At 41.6% G+C, this 14,347-nt stretch overlaps 2 protein-coding genes across 2 annotated transcripts; both read right to left on the bottom strand.

Moving 5' to 3' along the window:
* Positions 1 to 2,280: 2,280 nt before the first annotated feature.
* On the bottom strand, positions 2,281 to 8,687 carry rnf212 (ring finger protein 212). Its single transcript, XM_079268695.1, has 13 exons — positions 8,594 to 8,687; positions 8,055 to 8,171; positions 7,431 to 7,492; positions 7,235 to 7,309; positions 7,015 to 7,071; positions 6,846 to 6,904; positions 6,678 to 6,737; positions 5,888 to 5,952; positions 5,253 to 5,313; positions 4,198 to 4,240; positions 3,988 to 4,042; positions 3,033 to 3,102; positions 2,281 to 2,569 (listed from the first exon to the last, which is right to left on the bottom strand). The coding sequence occupies exons 2-13, from the start codon at positions 8,161 to 8,163 to the stop codon at positions 2,425 to 2,427; spliced, it is 861 nt and encodes a 286-aa protein (XP_079124821.1). The 5' UTR covers positions 8,164 to 8,171; positions 8,594 to 8,687; the 3' UTR covers positions 2,281 to 2,424.
* A 636-nt stretch (positions 8,688 to 9,323) lies between these two features.
* On the bottom strand, positions 9,324 to 13,627 carry LOC306777754 (transmembrane emp24 domain-containing protein 11). The gene is made up of 5 exons (XM_079269013.1): positions 13,474 to 13,627; positions 11,047 to 11,138; positions 10,217 to 10,342; positions 9,937 to 10,083; positions 9,324 to 9,680 (listed from the first exon to the last, which is right to left on the bottom strand). Exons 1-5 carry the CDS (start codon positions 13,601 to 13,603, stop codon positions 9,531 to 9,533), a joined length of 645 nt encoding a protein of 214 aa, XP_079125139.1. The 5' UTR covers positions 13,604 to 13,627; the 3' UTR covers positions 9,324 to 9,530.
* Positions 13,628 to 14,347: the final 720 nt, after the last annotated feature.

Genomic DNA, 14,347 nt, shown 5'->3' on the forward strand with positions numbered 1-14,347 from the left:
AATTTACTTCCATATTTTCGAGAAAGTATTTCACTCTGCCATGTGCAAACGGAATGATTTGTACTCATGAACATTTAATTTCACCTATAGGGCTGGGTGATATGCCTAAAATGAATATAAATAACAGTATATTTTGTGATATCAATGTACAATATATTATGATGGAGGAAATGTACGCAACATAAAGTGGTTGTTCCACTGTTATGTTTTGAATAAAAAAAATATTTGCATTTTGTTTAGATTTCTAAAAATGTATACATTCATTCATTTAAATGACAGTTGTTTTGTAAAATGGTGACACAGCAAAACAATTTTCATTATAATATAAAACCATACAATACCATATCATATAGATTGTTTAATTTTCATAGGTTTTTTAATCTTCGAGAGGTAAAACTCTTCAGTATGTCACCAGTAAAGTAAAAAGCAAGCAAACATAATTCCTTGTAGATCATGTCATCGACCCTCAGATGTATCTTGCACTGCTCTACATTAACTATAATTGATCCACATGAGATATATTTGGTTTATTGTGAATCCTCAAACTGGTTCAAAAGAGAATACTAAAAGCACAGAAACACATGTGATTAAAACCCTCACATTACAATACAGATTTGGTTTCACAGTATACAAATATGTTGAAATGAATCCAAATGTGTGGGTTTTCTGGGTACATTTTGAATCTTCATCAGTGATTACACACTGTAAGCCTACACAGGAACACTGTGTGTGGACCTCAGACAGACAAATAGCTCCAGTGTGAAGTCATTTAGTTCATGTTGCGTCTTGCCGAGAGGGGATTACACGAACAGCACCAAAAGGTACAAGAGTGAAAGACTGAGTGACAAAGTGTGAAATCTGGATCAGATTAAGAGAAGCCTCTCTTTCGCACACACACACACACACACACACACAGAAAGATGGAGATGGAGGGACCGAGAAGGGGGGGGGGGGGGGGTGGACAAGCTGTGGGAACACGCTGCTGAATAATTACTGCTGACATGAGAATAGTTTTCTTTAGCTCTCTGAAGTGGCAGGACTCATTTGTACGGGCTGGAGGCATGCAGAGGTGTGTGTGTGTGAGTGAGTGAGAGAGTGTGTGTGCAGAGGGCTAAGAAAGAGAGGCAGAGAGATAAAGAGGGAGAAGAGATGTCTTGAGAATGGTGTGACTATTTCAAAAGAAAAGTGCACTTTTACAGAGCAAGCGATGACCCTGTGTGTGTGTGTGTGTGTGTGTGGGCATAAGGGAGAGATGAATCTGATTTAGTCCTCTCCCTGTCAGAGTGTGACACCATGACAGCTTAGTCTGCCACAGGGAGCCATTTCTCTCTAAGTGGACCTTAAAAAACAGGAAACGACTTCAAATCCCACTAGAGCACAGAGGAGGATCAGGCCTACTGACTCTGTACAATACCCTTTAACTTCTCTCTCTCTCACACACACACACACACACACACACGATGGTTAGTGCCTGAATATAGCGTGTACAAACCCAGAACACACCACACACGCACAGTCACACCTGAGCCCTTTTCAATAGACACCATTCAACACCCTGACAACCGGGGACAATGGAGGCAAAAGCGCGGGTCGACAAAGACAGGAACGACCTGTCTGAACACATCTGGCCGTCCTCGCCACCCGTTTCACCGCATCAGCTTTTCCCAGTGATGACTTCAGCTGATATCATGTTTCTATATGGCTACACTTTGCTTTTGCCTTCACTTGCAGCTGTTTTGTAACAAGATTGGAGGGTGAAATCACGAGTCGTGTTACTGCAGTGACGAGCAGCGGGCCGGGAGTGCGGAGGCCGTATCGTTGAAGTCGACTCCGTCGCTGCCTGAAGGGTTTTCTTGGTGTCACTGCAGCGTTTTGTCTGTCAACCTTGAAGGCCTTGTTGAATCCAATAAATGGACGTATTTTTCCGCGAGCGTAATCCCAGTTTATCTTTGTAAATTGAACAGGTGCTGGCGCAGCAGAGTGAGCACGGCATCAAATTGTGCCTTCGGCTAGCAGCTTGTAAGGCTCTGTGGGTTGAGGCCTGCTGGTCTCTCTGCTGGATTAGTGAAAGTACTTCACTTTGAAAAACAACACGGCTAAACAACTCCAACTCTAGTGGATGACGTGACCTGTTGACAACATGACACCAGATCCTGTGCACCATGTCTCATTCATAAAGCACACCAGACTCATTATTTCATCACTTTAATTGATTGTGAGCCAATTCAACAAAACAGAATCTGAGTTAAGACATCTATATAAAGTATGATACAAGCCGAATACATTTCATTTCACCTGTGAATCCAGGGTTGTTAAAACAACACACAAACTCTTTGGTGACTTGTTTATGGCTGTGAGAGACAGAGACGGCTCTGTTCACACATCAGTGGCCGGGTGTATTTCCTCGCAAGGCTTCGTGAGAGTTCATGTGTGTGTTTGATTGGGAGGAGGGCTGACCAGGGAGGACATGTTGTGTCTGAAGGCGGAGAGAGGTTTGAAGAAGGGAGACTTCCATCCAGAGCTCTGGCCGTATGAAATATCTTGGGTCATCGGAGATCCTTGAAAACGACTGGGGAGAGGAGAGGAGAGGAAAGGAGAGGACATAAGAGGAGAGGACATGAGAGGATAGGACAGCAGAGGAGAGGACATAAGAGGAGAGGACAGGACAGCAGAGGAGAGGACATAAGAGGAGAGGACAGGACAGCAGAGGAGAGGACAGGACAGCAGAGGAGAGGACATAAGAGGAGAGGACAGGACAGCAGAGGAGAGGACATAAGAGGAGAGGACAGGACAGCAGAGGAGAGGACATAAGCGGAGAGGTGAGGAGAAGAGAGTTAATATACAATTCATTAAAAGTATCCAGATGCATTTGCAGCCTCTCGTTAGACTCACAATCAGTCAAACAAGTTGCTCACACTGGAAACGTCGAGTTGATTAGTTTAGAATATGTAAAAAAAAGTATGTACGTAAAACCACTAAATCTCCATTATTCTGATTTCATCACGACGTCTTTACCGAATGAAATGAGTCACCTGACTGTGGCCGAGCGAGCTGAATGGTTGGCCAACATGTTGTGGTTGGACGACCTGTGCGGGACGGTGCCTAAACAAACCAGAAGATCCAACGTTAACCTTTAACACAGCTCATACAGATATAACAACTCATAATGGTTGTAAAATGCCTGAGATATCTCTGGGTCATTATAGGCTCATGTGCTTCTTCTACCATCACACTCTGCAAGATAAATGGGTGAATCATCCCCCACACACAAACCAACAGGGCAAACCACCCACCACATGCACACAATCCTCTGCTACAGAGAGCTTGATAATAAAAGTGGCACGTGACATCCTTATCTAGCAATAACAATACATTTAATTGTCTGTGCCCAATAAATCTGCTCCTGCTGGTTAAATAATATGATTTCCTTCAATACAACAATTGTCCAAGCAAACGCGCACACAGACTTAGTGAGGATCTGCACAATCCGATTAACATGTGACGGCTGTCGTCTAATTTATCTGCCACAATGGAGGTGAAATCCTTTTAGGAACTAAATAACATAATGAAAGAGAATGAGCTCGGCAGGTGTAATCCTAAACAGAACAACAGCCAACATCTGTATTGGTTTAATCCCTGTGGGTGGTCAACCGTGGAGTCCATAACCACCGAACAAGATGGTTTTGTCAGGTGATTAAAGTGCAATTATGTCTGTGTCAACGTGACATCTTGTTTATACATATGCAACCTTAGATGCATACCTCTGGCAGACAGGCTCTATTGTGCTGTATCCTTGGCAGCGTAACATATGGGATCAGTGCTTGGAGTCAAACACCTGAGCGTGAATTTACCGGTACAATGAGTTATACGGATAAATCACTGAAGCAGATCACAAGGTTATGAGCTAAATTTGACACGGAAAAAAACGTCTTCCTACAGTGAGAACCAAAAACTAAAGTTTAACGACCGTCAGAGCAAAGCTCGTACCCATTCGTCCATCTTGTGGAGGACTGATTAAGGACAGTCTGGGGACGGTGTTAGGCTGAAAGACAGAGACACACAGAGAGAAAAAGCACGAATCACGACTTTAAAATGGCTTGATCTTCAATGCTTTCATTCTGTTTGGACTGAAGTCACGAAGTTAATGCGAATCCTGATGGCTCTCAGGCTGACTGCAGGTGAAATAATGACGCTTACTTTTCTGAACAGACTCCTTTCATCCACGTCCATGTTTTCAGTGCTGCAAGACATGAGCGCACGCTTCATTAGTCCTGTTGGTGTCACTTGGCTGAGCACTGCAGTGGAGCCTGAACCTTTTATTTTTATTTTTTATAAACGAACCGAATGACTGAACGTAACGTCAGAGTTTCATTCCAAAGGCAGATATTCACGATTACTTTTTAGGAGAGTACACAAACACATTCCCCCACAAACTTTACACAATTAAAGTGAATAATCTTATGCCTTCACATACATTTATATTTGACAAATTCATAGTAATGCACGTCATTTCAGTTGTATATGATTCAGGAAACATTCTGCGTTGAAGAGTTTTCTAAACAGATTTGTTGGTTTTGAGGAAGAATATATTTTGAGACTAGTATTAGATGGTTGTTTATCCAATATTGAATATCAAACTTGCTTGTTTATTTGTTGAAAACATCATGCATTTCACCGAAACAACCCGAGAACAACTGTAAAACATACGTTTTCAATTAAATTCAGCAACTACAATCTAAATATTTTGAAAAGAATTCCTGTTAAAATTCCTTTTAAACAATCAAGTTACTTTTCAAATGAAATGTCCCTGCAGGCATGGCGGTAATGCTGAACATGGGGTTAATATCCGCTGTCCATCATCTACTCACTCAATAAAAGAATCTAAAGTCTCAGTGGATAAAAAAACAGTTGTACTTTTAAACACAAGCAGACAATCAGTCCTGTGTCAACGGTGTCTCGGAAACCCAACAGGGAATCCTGACTAAACCCGAGCTAAGCTTAGCTTTCTCGTGTGTGTGTGTGTGTGTGTGTGTGTGTAGATAACCGCAGGGCAAGGCAAAGCTACACAGCAGCTAAAGCTAACATAAGACGCCGGGGCTGAGCTCAGGATATAGCTTGTTTGCACTGTGAAATACCTCCTAGAGTCTCTCTCTTATGGTGAGGCAGTAATGAAGTGCAGAGCAAAGAGAAACACGAGGGGAAGAGATGCTCAGAGATACGGCGTGAACAGTTAGGCAGGGGCCGATACTCACATGCTCGTCGTTGAGGAGTGTCTTGAGAGGGACATGGGGGAGTTATACTGGATCTGTAGGACTGATACCAAACAAGAGAAACAACATTAACAACCTCCGAACTCTATGAATGATGATTAGACATTAGTGGTCATACCGGGAATGTATGAAAATACACGGTTCAGTGATATGACCACAAAGTGACCCAGTTTCATGCTCAGTCAGCGGCCTAATTAGTCTTTTTTCTTACTGGTATTCGTAACAGAGTTTTGTAGAACAAGTAGTCGTCTTGATTGGTCTGCGGTGCAGGTTTGGAAATGTAATCTTTTTATATTAGTAACACTTACTTGTGTAGTCTCAAAATAGCTTTTTTATTATCTCCAACTTGCCTCTTTTTCTTAGCCCACAGTGAGTGTTTTTTGTCGTCTTTCGCTGGAGTAATACTCAGTTTTCGTAAATAATGCAACATTTTTGGCAAACTTACATTACTTTCTTTACCTATCACATTTCAACATGTTCTTAATCCGAAGGATTGTATTGAGTGATTGAAGTTAAGACACATTTGACTCTTACGGTGAACAACAGTAGAGTCCAATATAACACTGTCTGCAATCACCAATGCAAAAGTGACACAAAATGATGAAATTGCTTTTTACCTGATTTTTGTCCATGCGGAGTGTAGGAGCTGTGGCTCATCTGCGGCACCAATGACACTTTGGCACTGAGTGAAACAGTAAGAAACAAGGTTAATCAACTGATCAGACGTAGCTGCTAATAACGTAGTTGTCAGTTTGAATCCTGGAATGAGAGAAGGTGAGGACTCTTCTTCCTTCAAGCTGCGCTTCAGCCAGACAAATGATTTTTAAATCAGAATTTAGGTTTTAGGAGTTTTTTTCCTTCCAGTATTTCCACCTTTGGGTTGTGTTTTACAGAATGTTTATAAAGGACTTAGCTGCAGTACGGATGTAGACGTGCCAGAAGTGACACCTAGTGAGCAGAGAGGAATAACAGCCAGCTGGTTGTAAAAACTTCAGAGGCCAAAGTGCTGCCAAACTCAGAGAGGCCATTTCATTTCAAATCATTACAGGTTTTAATACCTCCAGAGATCATTTAGTCCAGTTTGATGCTGGAAAGAGCGTCTACAGAATGGGAAACATAAGCCAAATGCTTATCAGCAAACTTTGGAAAATGAATTTGTCAGGATAGTCTGGTTTGTGGAACAGTTAAAGCTAATTACACAGAACAGTGGCTGTTAAAGTAGGAAAACCTGACAGCTATAGATCTAATTTACAAGTAATAAAAAAAAAGATTGACCACAAATTTTGTTATATATTTTAAGAGATCTCAAATCTTGAATGACACACTTTAAGGTGTGTTAAATCCCATTATGAGAACGTCAGCATGTTTGCATGTAATCTTTATAAAAGGATCTACTCTATGCTGTACCTCTGATGCTGAAGAGAGTTTTCCAGCTTCGAGATGTAGGCACTCTGTTCTTTCAGCTTCCTTTTAAAGGGGACATAATCAAAATAAATAACAAAGGCACCCACATTTGTATGAACTGCAGTTTAGAATAAGTATGAAAGTGCACTATAAACTTATGGTTTATCTTACTTTGCCATCTGCTGCATTTCTTGCTTCATCTTGACGCAAACCTCTTCTAAATTCTTATTCTGCAATTGATAAAATGGTTGTTGATGCAGTTGTACGGCAGGTATGACTACGTGTTTATATCTATTCATATTTATATAAACTACATGGCTGCAATGCAGATGTCTCTCACCCTTTGCTGGTAGTAACTCAGCAGTCTCTTTTGATGTCTTGCCTGGAACTTTATAACCTAAGAAAAAGGAGGAAACAGCAAGTCTATATGAATAAATAAATATATATATTGCACATATAACTCAAATCATCTTGAACTGGCTGAGACAGACTGAACTGATATAAGAACAGTTAACCAGACTGTTTTCAATATTTTATGATGAGATTGAAAATGACCACACTTTGCTGATTTCCGTGATGTATTTGGTTGCCACAGAGTTAATGTCGGAGAACAGAGCCTTCACCTCCGGGCTGCTCTGAAACAAAGACATTTCACGTGACTGTGATGAGAGTAGGTCTGTAAAATGATACCAGACAGTCGGCGATAAAGTGCGACGTTGTCCCACACAGCCATTCAATGAGAAGAAGGATGCTTACTTTGTCAGACAGAGGGGATACTTGGCATTTGGCGCTGCATATCAAACACTTGCCTGGTTTACCTGAATGAAAAGTTGCAAATATATATGGACAAAATGAAAAGACGACATGTAGACTCTAAATCCAATACAGGAACTGAACAAAAAGGGATTCTTAAAGCGCTTACGAGACCCAAAATGGATTAAGTGTAACCCCTGGGTTTAACTCTGGAAGCCAGCCCAGAGCAAATTAAATTATAATTAAACTCTTGAGAGTCTGGCTGACATTAGACCCATCAGGGACACATCCCGGGCTTGTGAATATGTTTAGAGGCTCCCAAAGTGGGTTAAAGGGCCTTCCAGGAGTGCACTTCAAGAGTCCCCACATCAATGTTGATGAATAGTGTAATTTCACTCTTATTACATTTGAATATATAACTGGATCTGAGACTTTACTCCCTCTGCTGTTATACAGCAATGGACAATAACAATATTAAGTCATCAGCTCTGCAATAGCCCTTGACTTCCAACAGATGTCCCTGTTTATTCACACTTTAACCCTGCCTGCGGACATGGTGCTGAACCATTAAAGCACATCCAAACAAACAGTCACAACAGTGATTTGTTTTGTTTTGTATCTTTGTACCGTTTTGATAACAGACACTGCAGATGACATGGCCACAGTTTGTGACAGCCAGTTTTCGGTCAGCACTGTGAGAAAGGAAGCAGGAGTTGCAGCAGACCCAGTAAGACATCTGAAGACCTGCAAGAACACGAGGTTAGCTTCAGGTTAAGCTAACTCGTTGTAGCTTAGCAGGGGTAGTTGGGTATGTTTTTAGCATATGTTGGCTAACAGCTGCCACCTTCATTGAGCCTTTAAACCCGTTTCTGTATTCATGTTAAGTTCAAGACAACGTTATAACTCGGCTCACCTCGTTTTACAGCAACGTTAAGTACATTTCGTTATTACCTTATAGGGTATCCCGCTGCTAGTGAAGCTAACCGCTATCTAACGTTAGCTAGGCAGCTAAATAACGGATCTGAAGAGTAACGTTATGAGCGGCTCTTTTAATCTATTTTAATTAATGTTAAAACTATAAACCTTTACTAAACTACAAGCGTTTGTCTGATGTAACTGTCTGTCTAGCTGGATTGAATATCTCCAATATTTTTAACTATATTTACCAGAACTTTAGGCAGTCAGTGCTGGCAAAGCTAAAATAACATTATCATCTAACGCAGAGGTAGCCGACACGGTGCCCGCGGGCACCCTGTCGCCCGCAAGGCATGTTCTAAAAATAGCACTAGTCCCCATGGAGCTCCGTCTAAAATAGTAGATGATACAAAAATATCAGAGATGTGATACCTCTGACTTTCAAATGTTGAAACAGATTAGCATGAATAAAAGTTTAAATATGTATGTGTAGCTATACCATCATTGTTGTGGAAATCATTCTTAATAATTATTGTGAGGAATAATTAACTGACATGTGATCAAACAGTCTCTTCACATTTATTATTATTAAGGTGATCTGTGCAACTTTCTTATTCAGCACGTTTGTATCAAATAAGTAGCCCTTCGTACTACTCGGTACCTTGAAGTAGCTCTCAGTTTAAAAAAGGTTGGTGACCCCTGATCTAACGCTAGCTAACTGACATATCCCTAAACTACAAGATTGACTGCCATCTGTGGTAGACCAAGTATTGAATAATCTATTAAAACTTTGACAAGGAACTGAGCCAAATCAATAAAATCAATTTACTAACAAACGTTTTTTATTACTGATCTGTTTTTAAATCGTTAAAAGTTGTTTTAAAAGGGTAATAATCACAAAACATTTAGTCAAATGACATTTATTATTTTCACATAGTACCCAGTGTTGGTGTGTGTTCTGTCTTGATAAACATTGTGCATATTTACTTACTGTGGGGGCTCAAACAGCTAAGCTATATTTATAAATTGACCTTTTACAGAAGTATAAACAGTTGTGTTGATGTCAGTCCTAAATGCCATTCGATTTTAAAGTATTTAACGACATGCAGTCTACAGTATATACACTGATACAGGTCTGGACATGTTGTAAGGTCCTCAGGCTTAGAGCTGATAGGTCAGAGGTCATCATCAGACGAGCTTCTTGGCGATGAAGAAGTCTTTGAGTCGTTTCATCTGCCAGAAACCAACCGACAGCAGAACAGAGGTCTGCACCACGGCCCACCATAGCACTTTACTGTTGGTGTCCTCACTGATCTGACGAAACACCTCCTCTTTCTCCTGAAGGAAAGGAAGGAATATACAACACGTATGACGTATGATTTACCTAAATGCAGGCTGGAAGGTTAGCACTGGCATGGTAAATATAAAAAACCAACACTGTTAACTAGCTTTCTATCATTTCCGGATACTGTTGCTGTAATAACAGCAGGTACCACACTGCTTCTACCCTTTCCTCTGAGCTCCGTCTTGTGCAATGTACTCACACATACTGTCATATGGGATTTGCAGACGCGACAGTGAAGTACTGATTTACCCTCTGGTACTCCTGTTGGCTGGTGATGTACATCATCTGATCTATGAGGTGTTTGAGGCTGTTCTCCAGCATCTCCATGTTGTTTTTGGTCTTGTCAGGTTTGGGGTCAATCGAGTGCTCTCCCATCTGAACGTCCAAATGTAGCTTCTGTGCAGCACGATGGAGGAAAATAAGGGGTTGTTAAAAAAATAAATCTCAGGTTTGTCTTCACAGTAATCCACAGACTTGACTGTATGTGTTGCATGTTTTAAATACATTTGTTTGTGTCTGTAGGTCTCACCATTCTCTCTGCAGCAAAGACAGCAAACCTTGTGGAGTTGGTCTGGAAGCAAAGGTAGTGCTGACCAGAGGCGTGAGCTGTGAAGGTGAATTTACCAAATTTACCGTAGCGTTTGGACATCAGCACCTAGAGAGCAAGAAAGATTCTTTTGGGGCAACGTTTCCTCATCTATGGCTCAACAACATGACAAGTACTGTACTAAAGTACAATTTAGAGTATTTTAATTTTGTGCTACTTTCTACTTCTACTCCACAACACTTCAGATGATAATATTGTACTTTTTACTGCATTCTTTTTTGAAGTTATATTTAAAGTACATTTATTTAATAACTGAAGTTACAAGTTACTTTTCAGGTCGAGATAAACAAAACATGTGATCAGCATATAAAATATGATGCTGCGTTTTAGATTTAACTGGCCAAAAGTCTAAAAAGTATTTTAAATTAACTCCACCTCAACCAGCTTTAACATTGAATGACTGTTTATAGTATCTGTTCATGCAATTTGCATCAGTAATAATGATCCAATTGTCTAATAACATGACACTCATGCTGTGAATCTTAGAAGTTTTTAACATCTAAACTGTGCAGTACTGATCTTTAGTAACACTGTGAAATGCATTTGATCCTCGTTTGGGTTTGGTTTGAATGGAGAAACCAGCCACCACGTGTTGTAGTGTACCATCACACACACACACACACGCGCGCACACACACACACACACACACACACACACACACACACACACACACACACACACACACACACACACACACACACACGTTTGTTTGGTCCTGGCTTGATGATAAACTTCTCCAGTGAGTGCAGTACCTCAGTGTTTGGGTCTCTGACTGTCACAGTGATGCCGAAGTGAGGGGAGTGAGAGAACGCCTTCAGATCCCAAGGCTCCAACAAGAAATACCCTGAAGGTAAAGCACAGGCTCACATGAGTGCATTCACATACACAGTAGTAGTCAACGTCATTAGGTGACGACCCCTCCCCTCCACTAGGGGGCTGGGTCCTGTTTCCTGTCAGTTTCTCTCTCAGGATGTTAATCGGCCACTGATGAGCGACACCTGAGCCTGATGTGGTGATGGCTCGATAAACCACATCTGGAACAGGAACAGGACCTCCTCTCCGACTCTCCTGGGCTCACACGGCTGCTGCTTCGTTCAGTTGATTGATTGTTTGGTTATTTGTTCAACAAATAAATGTCTATTTGTTTTATCACTCGTCTTGTCTCCCTCATCTTGGAGCCAGGTCGTAACATATGGGGGCTCGTCCTAACTTGATTGAGCAGGTAACACAAGATTTGTGTAGAGAAGTTTGCTCTGCTGGTTGTAATTGTTTCAGGATCAGTAGTAGCAGAGTATGTTACGACCTGGCTCCAAGGCTGCAACAGAAGGGAGACAAGACGAGTGGAAAAAGTAATCAAATAGACATTTATCTAACAAACAAATAACCAAACTAAACTAAACAAACAAACAATCAAATGAATGAAGCAGCAGGAGAGTCAGAGAAGAGGTCCTGTTCCTGGTTCAGATGTGGTTTTCCTGTGTTTGGTTATTGTGAGCAGCTGTCGTGATCAGTGCTCCCGAAGAGTGTTTGTGTCACTGAGCATGTGATATGCTGGTGATTTTTGTAGAGCAGAGTTTGGGTGGTCCTGTATACATGGTGAGTAAATTGCTGCTGGTCTGTCCCCGATTAGGTTGACGAGCGGATTCCCTTTGGAGTTCGTTGGGGGGGTTTGATACTGTGGTGATGAAAGTGGTTGGAGCAGTTGTCTCGGGGGCACGTCCGAGGCTGCAGGTGGGCGGCCAGTTCCTGGTTGCTTTACCGGGCCTGCGGGTTTTAGTGCGTAAGTACCCACCACAAGTAGCACCTGAAGACTATGGGGGAGCATACCTAGTTTCTGGATAGGCAGTCAGAGGGCCGGAGCTGCAGTGATGTTCGCTGTGTATGGGCTGCTCTTACTGTTAGTGTGTTAGTTAAATTCTGTATGGATCAGTTTGGGTTTTGTGTTCGGGCAGTCGAAGTTTGTTTCCTCTCTTCTGGCGTCTGTGGAGGAATTCTTTGGCGGAGTTATTGGAGCGCTGTTGGGTTTCAGGTTTGAGTTGGATGCTGTTCTTAGGCTTGAAGTGTTTGCTGGTCCTGGCTTTACTGAGGGAAACTAATTTCTGGTGTTTCCTAACTACATGTTTTGTAGTCTGGTTTGTGTGGCCATGTTCTTGAGGTTTCTGGGTAATTCTGGACTATGACAGCATCTGTTGGGTCTCTGGGTATTGGACCCAGTTACCTTGCAGGTGTTTAACCTGAAGACCGCTGTGGCACAGTGTGCGGTAGGTAAAAATGGTTAAGCAACTTGGTAAAGGAGGGATGTGGTGAACTGTTCTTCGTTGTTGGCTTGGCCTGTGTTACCTTCGGCAACATAAGCGCTACAGTTCATGCCTTGATTGGTGTGAGCCGAGTTGGGTTGCCTCTTTGCGTTGTGCATCTGCGGACGATTTAGTTTGCTAGTGAGCATTTTTCAGAGGAACCTTTTTGGATACTACGGATTAGCGCTTATGGTACTTTGGTTCTGTGATTTTGTTTTGGGGATTATTTCTGTCTCAGCATTAAAATCCCCTGAAACCACCCTAGTGGAGGGGAGGCGTTGTCACACCCCCCTCCGTAAAAACGGTGTTCCCACCAGGAATACCGACAAACAGATCTCAAATTTACAGATTTCATATTTATGGATTTGTTCACTAAATAAATATCGATTTATTTCTTTTTTCACTCGTCTTGTCTCCCTGATGTTGCAGCCTTGGAGCCAGGTCACGTAACAATTATGAAAGACACATGAGTAAGAAGGAGTAGATTAAGCATGAAGAGGGGAAAATGAACTTTCATATTGGGCTTTACTTTAAAATTCACAATATTTACTGTCTACACACAATGTAATATTGAATATAATATATTCCTTGACATGTTACTGTTAGAACAAATGTCACCCAAGTGAACAAACGCTCTTATTTCTCTCTCATTGTAGGAAACATTAAGTACTTTTGAGTGCAATCAGTGGTATGTACAGTGAATGGAATACTCTTTTGCACTCGCTGAAGTAAGAGACACACTAGCACGGAGGTGCGTATAACATCAATGTGTGATTCAACGATCACGTGGCAATTCAGTTTTCCAAATCTCACTCAACATTCATCACCTCTGTAGAGATGGTAAACGACACTCGGGAGGACTATTCCCTCTCCAGGACTCACCGGTGACCAGCATGTCTTCAGGAATCTCCTCGATGATGCACTTTTCCTCCTGCTCTCCGAGATCAAAATACATGGCGGCTGCCAGCATCAGGTAACACTGGAGGAGAAAGCCAATGCCTCGCAAACTCATTTTCAGTTAACAATGAGCTATTCAATTACAACACGTGCGACGGTGACCCAATGTTTGGCTTGTGGTCCAAGTTGACTTTTAGGTTGTTGCTTTTTGTAAATCTGCAAATTCTAAGTGAAGATTTAGGTGTTTTTCATCGACCATAGCCGAACAGACATTTCCAACAGCATGAAGTGGAAGGCTATGAGGGGAGCAGTTCGAGTGTGGGAAACTCACAGGTGCTGCTTTGTGTGACGAGACATTCTGGTCGACTTGTGACTGGGTAAACCGGGAGCCAATAGCAAAGCTGCAAAAGATAGCGATTGATTGGGACTGAATACTTGCTACAGATAATCCAACAGTGTGCTCATAATACACCAAGCTGGAAGTAGAACTAGCATTGTGACCGTTTAAACACTACTTTTTGTCCTTTTAAACTTTGGTGTTAACCTTTTTAAGCAGTACGGATTACCAGTGTCACATTGTCTGTCACTACAGTACGAGAGAGAGTTCAGATGTCTTTTGGAAATTGTAATCCAAACCACTACATACACTCGTTGCCATATGCAAACCCTAGATGAGGTCACTTTCAGAGTAAACCCCCGCACACAGAATAAATCCTTCTCCTTTTTAGCATCTGCAAAAGTTGTTATTCCTCAAAGTCAGCAAATAATCAGTTTTCCTTCTCCTCCCACACTTCAGTAGTTTTGCAGAAAGTGTGAATACTAACTCAACATGTTTAATATACCTGCCATTGAAATAAAA

The sequence above is a fragment of the Melanostigma gelatinosum genome (assembly GCF_949748355.1).
Source record: "Melanostigma gelatinosum genome assembly, chromosome: 5".
Taxonomy (NCBI): Eukaryota; Metazoa; Chordata; class Actinopteri; order Perciformes; family Zoarcidae; genus Melanostigma; species Melanostigma gelatinosum.